General features: G+C 38.9%; 1 protein-coding gene across 6 annotated transcripts; it reads right to left on the bottom strand.

Moving 5' to 3' along the window:
- Positions 1–695: 695 nt before the first annotated feature.
- Positions 696–5,491, bottom strand: LOC137711994 (BEL1-like homeodomain protein 1). Of its 6 annotated transcripts, none has more exons than XM_068451146.1 (6): positions 5,239–5,491; positions 4,828–4,973; positions 3,014–3,941; positions 2,221–2,594; positions 1,998–2,058; positions 696–1,888 (listed from the first exon to the last, which is right to left on the bottom strand). In XM_068451146.1, the coding sequence occupies exons 3-6, from the start codon at positions 3,872–3,874 to the stop codon at positions 1,052–1,054; spliced, it is 2,133 nt and encodes a 710-aa protein (XP_068307247.1). In that variant the 5' UTR covers positions 3,875–3,941; positions 4,828–4,973; positions 5,239–5,491; the 3' UTR covers positions 696–1,051. The 6 variants fall into 6 exon arrangements, with proteins under 6 accessions (XP_068307247.1, XP_068307250.1, XP_068307249.1 ...); XM_068451149.1 differs by having other exon boundaries at positions 4,938–4,973; XM_068451148.1 differs by lacking the exon at positions 4,828–4,973.
- Between the last annotated feature and the right edge of the window lie 1,130 nt (positions 5,492–6,621).

The following is a 6,621-nucleotide window of genomic DNA, read 5'->3' as shown; positions in this document are numbered from 1 at the left end:
ACTTAGACTTTGATGGTGTAAAATGTACTTAGCCATTGTTAACACAATTTTGTGTTGCACACAGAACACACTAAAAGCTCTTATACAACTCAAAGCAAACGTGGATCGATCTTATTGATATTGGTATCCTTGGCATAGGAGAAATCTGAAAACAACATAAAGAAAAAGCAAATAGCCTCTCTCACTGTGTTTTAATCATATAAATAATTTGATACGTGGCCAAACGATAGTCTTTGTATGGTATTTGGTGTTCTTGGTTTTTGTCTTAAGCTTGCAAGTTCTCTCTCTCTCTCTCTCTCTCTCTCTCTCTCTCTCTCTCTCTCTCTCTTTGTCTCTCTCTCTCTCTCATGCATTAGAATATTGCCGACTATATTTTTATGCCTAAAGTTTATAGGGACCTCCACTTTTATGCTATGAGACTAAAGGCATTGTATATCCATTTTTCTAGATTCCAAACGAAGATATAAGATCTTTTATGATCTAACAAGTATGCATTATGTTTATTATTTTAGTTGAGCTCGTACCTAACACTACTGGAAGTTTCTGTCTTACCGACCAAATTAAGTACTACAACAATAATTAAATCTTATCTTACTTATGGGGTCGGTTATATGAATACTAAAGTATCACTGTGCTCAATTTTATTGCCAAGTCTTCTGTTACTAAAATTTTAAAATACACATTAGCTAACACGATTATAAATATCAATATATAATGGTATACCCATGCCAATTAACCAAAGTTGTACACCAATCCATCTATCCATCTTCAAAACTTATACAAAATAATATACAGTCCTCTGCTCTCAAATCCTAAAGCTGTCTAAGACTGAAATTGTTCTCTGCAGAGAAGTATATACCTATACTAAAAGTAAATTCTTCTTTCTTTACACTACCATATGCATTCATTAATTTTCCTTGTTCCCCAAGTAATTTATAGGGCATAGAAAGAAATACTGAGAAGAAGATCACATAAAGCAGCAATGACATTGGCATCCCCCTTGCAATCAATCATGCTTCTTCAAGGCCTTCTTAAATTATTTGCGTCATGATCACGCCACAAAGTCCGGTAACAATTGGGCTACGAACCTCTTTCGGTTCTGAATGTCGATGTTTTCGAATGCAGCAGCAGATGAGTGAGGAGCTGAAGTGTTTATGGCGCCAAATTGATCATTTGTTTCACCAATGTCTACTCTTCTCCCCAGCTGAATGTTTTGGTTTGGGAGAAAAGTTTGATGGTGGTGAGCTCCGGATAAGGAGAGGTTTTCACAGTGAGGAAGACCTAGAGTGAGAGAGACACCATTGCCTGAGAACCTTGGTGTAAATTGGTCTGCATCAAACCTGCCAATTTCGCCAATCGGGTATTGCCCAAAATTTCCGATGAAATTAGTCTGCCCTCCCATGAAAGAGTAGCCATCTCTCCCCTGCCTCTCGTCCCCGAATTTCATAGAAACTTGCTCATTGCTCACCTCTTGGGACTCCATATTCATACATGGGACAGTACTGTTTGAGGAGTGCATAATTTCGGTGCTCCTAGGCTTCTTTGGACTGCCTTGTGTAATCCCATCGAGTTCTGATGACCCAATGAGAGTGAATCCGGACTGGTTCCGGACCATATTTGTGGGAGATGTTGAGGGTGTGGAAATCGACATTGATGGATGAGTAGCAACATTGTGATTCACCGAATTCTCTTGTTTGGAGTTGAAAGTGCTTGTTGTTTGGTTCTCAGTGTCTTGTGGAGCTGTGGACTTTGATGCAGAGTCTTCATTGCTCTTGCTCATTTTCTCAGATGATCCATTCTTCTCTTGCTCCTTCGCTTCCTCCAAGTACATCTCCTCCACCATTGGCTTCCAAAGCCGGACACGCGCGTTTATAAACCAATTGGAAACCTGCATAATCAGTACTCAAACTCATCAGCATGCTGATTCCCCCAACTAATTATCAAGAAAGAAAAAAAAAAAATCACTCGAACAAAAAAATGTGGATGGATTTGAGTACCTGACTCCTAGTGAGTCCAGTTTGTTTTGCAAGCATGTGCTTGTCTGAATCCTTCGGATATCTGAAACCAAAATTTCCAATCCTTCTTAGTACATTATGGTAAAAACTTGCGAAAACAAAATCATCTTAGTATACAACTGCATCTTGCCAAGACTACATAATACAAAAGGCACAAACCCTTATGGTGAACCGGATTTGATAGGATAATTATGAGAGTACTTACGGGTGGAGGAAGTGTTCGAAGAGCCAAGCGCGAAGAACGGAAACAGATCTTTCTGGCAATCCTCTTTGTGGTCTCCAAGCATTGTGCTGGACCATTCCCAATTGTTGGAGAGCCCTTTGCTGCCTCAGCTGATGGTCAACATATTTGAGCCTTGAGCCTTCAATCTTACCTCCAACGCTATCTTCTTCTCCCAAGCTCTTGTTGGCGGATCGAATTTGGTTCGTTATGGCGTCCTTCAGGCACCTGAATTGCTTTGAGATTGTTTGCAGTGCCAGAGCAGTGTATGTTCTTGCTGAGCCAATTCCAGCTGCTTGCTCAAATGATGAAATCACCATTTGCATCTGCCGGTGGTATTGCCTGTATCTTTGGTCCACCTTCAACCAACAAAATAATACAACACACAAAATTATTCAAAATTGAAATTGAATAATATCATGTGACAATTCAATCACTCAATCTCAAATATGAAAACAAAAATTTTCAATATTAAGAAAGAGCTTAGGTCTTGTCAAAATGTTGTTACTGAAACACTTTCAGTAACTCTATTACGATACATATATAACATATCCAAGGTCTGCCAAGAAACGTTATACTAAAACTCAAAACTAATATGTCCAATTCATATGAGAAATTAAAACTCATGTCGCAATACTAAAAGAGGTTTTGAGTTCGAATTCAAGAATTGCATATTTATGAAAGAATTAAAAAAAAAAAAAAAAAAAACAGAAATATTATTCAAATATCACTAAAACAAATGATTGTCTTAACAAATTAACAAAGCATCAGCACATACCTCATCAAGCATGTTGATTAGCTTCCCCTTCTTCATCTGAATTTCCTGCCTCTCAGCAGTGCTCAACTCAGCCGCACGCTTTCCATTCCCTTCACCGCCTACTGAACCGTCTCTGGCCTCCGCCATCGAGGACTCAGCTGCCGCTTTACTCTGCTGCCCATTACCCTTCTTTGGCAGCTCAGTCCTCATCCCATTCCCGACGTTCACAACCTCATCGAGCAGCTCCTGCGCCGCCTTCAAGTACTTTGAGCTCAGCAGCACGCTCTGCATACCCGAAACCCCATTCGTCACACCGGAAGCCGACGAATTCGACCCACTCGAAACCCGAATATCTTCCCCGGACGGGACCTCCCTCTCGGCGGAGGTCTCCTGGAACGAGCCAAAACCCGGTTGCTGCGAGGAGAGACTCAAAGACAGGCCCTGCTGAGAGCGTGGGGTGTCACGAGTGGATGTGGCCGGGTCAATTGAGTTCCAAAGCGCGTACTGAGTCTGAATTCTCGGCATGAAGGCATGCAGGGCGGAGATGTCGTGGTGGGGGTGGTGCATGGATAGGGAGCTGTTGCCGTTGGGGTCTTGTGTCAGCGGGATACCGAGGAATTGTTGGTGGTGGGAGGGAGGCGCGTGGGAGAGAGTGGAGGGGTGATGAGTGAGGGAATTGGGGGCTGAATTGAGAAAAACAAGGTTGGTGGCGGCGGATGGGGGTTGAGGCTGTTGTTGTTGCTGCTGCTGCTGTGGTGGTGGTGGAGTGTCGGAGTATTGGACGTAACCGGGATTCATGAGAACAAGGGTTTGTAAGGCGCCATCGGAGGAGGCTTGGATTTCCGATGAGTTGCCACCGTGGTGATGAAAGTAGGCCGCCATGTCTTGGCCGATAAAAGAGCAGGTGCGTCTGGTATTATAGACGAAGTGACTTAGGTTTACTTCAGAGCTGATGAAAGGAGACTACGTTAGTATGATACAAAAGGGTTTTTCACAATTCACATCATCATATCATATACACATACACATCCAACTACCAACTCCCTCCATACAAACAACAGAAACACACACTTGAACACGTCTCTCTCGTCTTTCTCTCTCTCTCAAAAAAGTCCCTATCATGCATATAAATATATGTTTATAATCATTTACATGATTGTTGGAGGAGTACAGTGAGAAGTGATTTGTAGCTTCTGAATCGGGCTTCAGAAAGACGATCAAAGATAAATCAAAGAGAAACGATCGGAAATCAGGCGTAAAACTGATCAGAATTAAGAGACGCTAACACAAAGGTGTGGATTTGAAGATTTAGTTTCTGGATTTTTTTTTTTTTTTTTGCCGATCATGTCGAGGCAGCTGAGTTTTTTACTGCTTGGAGAGAGAAAATAGGTAAAAGAAAGGGAGAGAGTATGGAAACTATGTTAGCTTTGTATATATATATATATATATATATAGAGAGAGAGAGAGAGAGAGAGAGAGAGAGGTACAGTAATTGAGAGAGAGAGTGGGTGAAAGGAATTGGTTATATTAGGATTTAGTTAATAATCAAATTTTAGGTACTTGTTTGATGGCGTGATGGAAATCTGCTGATGAGATATGTACACGTGATTCATGATATGATCATCTTTCTCTGCACTGCAAAGGAAACAAGAATTTCACCAACAGTGACACCAAAATCCATGAAATTTTGGGGGAGAGTGAGATACTGAGTGTTGAGAGAGAGATGACCAAACAGTTACAGCTAAAATACATGATAAGCTATGGCAGCTACAAACATTAATAATTCTATATATACATGAAAAGGAGAAGCACCAATTGAGAGAAGACACACACACCTGTCTATATTTCTATTGAGATTTTATCAGTCTTCCTTCCTTCTTTCCTCCTTACACATATAATAATATAGAAGAGGTAGGAGAAAGAAAGGGAAAGGAAAGGAAAGGACCTTCTGTCAGACTCAAAATCTCTGCAACTTCCCCCACTGAAAAGGAAAAAAAAAAGAGAAAGAGAGAGATAGCGTTAAAAAGGTGTTTGAGGGGAAAAAGATACCCATCTTTATTCACCTCACCATCCACACATTCATGCCTGCCCCCCCCCCCCCCCCCCCTCCCTCTTTTAAATTTTTTTCAGCCAAAAAATAAACTTTTTCAATCTATAAAAAAAAGAGAAAAAGAAAATTGTAAGCAACCTAATTGTTAAAAAAAATTCTTCATCCACGTTGTTATACTGCTTTTTGAAAAAAGTACCTGCTAACAAATTAGAAACAGGATTGCGCTTCCGATTTGACCCTCCCTTTCCAAATCATTTGATGCAAAGCTGGGAACCCTCCCTTTGCATAATTTTTGGGAGAGATGGATGGAAAGAGCTAGATCTGAGTTCTAACAAAAATTATGCAAGACTAACACTACCATAACATAGTGAAATTTTATTTCAAGGAATGGCAGAAGAAACAGAGAGCTGAAAAACGAGGAAATGTCTCCTTCCACGCCAAAGCTTAATATAAAAAAATAATAATAATAAAGCACGGAAGATGATGAAGAAGGTGTGTGGAGGGTCCAATCCATCAATTCAAAATTAAATATCTGCTTGTCTTTTTCATATCTGTTATTTGTAATATACAATTTTTATATCTTTTTTATTTTGTGATAATTTTTTGTGGTTGGATTCCAGAGTTTGAAGATAAAACAATTAAATTGCTAAGAAACACAGGACCAACCACCATAACAACAACTTTAATGCTTGTGAGAAGTTAATATGTGTTTGTCTCTGTTATTTACCTCACATATGTATGGGAGCATTTTGTAAATACACATTACCCTACACAAGCATATATACATGAGTTGTAGAGAAAATTTCAACACTATAATACCATTTAGTTATTTATCTAATCACAACAATAATGAGCCTTGACTAATTAGCTTAGTGAATAGAATAATTTGATAATAGTGTCTAAATTATCCAATTTGCTAATGCATAGCGTGCGCGTGCGCGTGCGCACACACATATTGTTCAGAAATTGAAATTGTACGAGGAGTTTAATTTTTTTTCTCAAAAGGTGATTAAGTATATTTTCTGTTTACCATTTTATCTTCGTTTTTATTTTTTCTAAACTTATTTTTTAGATGTTTTGCCTGTTAAAAATTAAGAAATTGGTCTTGATCATGTTTCATATCTCAATTGCTGAAATGATTAGTTTTTAGTATGTAGTTGATATCCAAACGCAATGTTGTGAACGTTTGATTGCTAGGTCCTTGATTTATTCGTTTTATCAAATTTTATTTATTTTTATCAGTTTAGCAATTAGGATTTGATTCTAATAAATTTAACAAAAAAAAAATCTCACAATAATTAGACTAAATTATATAGTGGTAATGATCAATTGGTGGTTTAGCGAAAAATATTAGAATATCGGCATACCTTCCAATTTTCCCTGGAAATAAAAGAAGTTGACCATACAAACCCTGAAAACACTTAGGGTTGCCAAAAATAAAAAATTACGTACCCTTTCACTAAGAAAGGCAGTACAACCTGAAAGGGGTTGAAAACAACTCCTTAATTAATTACTCTCATCTGCGCTAAATGCCCTAGTTCTGAATTCCACAACCTTAATTCCATGAAGTTTTACTTCC

This window comes from Pyrus communis, chromosome 13 (genome assembly GCF_963583255.1).
Source record: "Pyrus communis chromosome 13, drPyrComm1.1, whole genome shotgun sequence".
Taxonomy (NCBI): Eukaryota; Viridiplantae; Streptophyta; class Magnoliopsida; order Rosales; family Rosaceae; genus Pyrus; species Pyrus communis.
The sequence above is the reverse complement of the archived record's forward strand: the minus strand, read 5'-3'. Positions and strand labels throughout refer to the sequence as shown.

What these genes read in the sequence shown, in the direction of transcription:
- LOC137711994 (XM_068451145.1), bottom strand. Translation starts at nt 4,605, where the DNA reads ATGAATCACGTGTACATATCTCATCAGCAGATTTCCATCACGCCATCA. An exon ending in TCCATCACGCCATCAAACAA is followed by an intron (nt 3,942 to 4,552) that starts GTACCTAAAATT and finishes TCCTTTCATCAG; the next exon opens with CTCTGAAGTAAACCTAAGTC. An exon ending in TTCGAACACTTCCTCCACCC is followed by an intron (nt 2,059 to 2,220) that starts GTAAGTACTCTC and finishes TTTTGGTTTCAG; the next exon opens with ATATCCGAAGGATTCAGACA.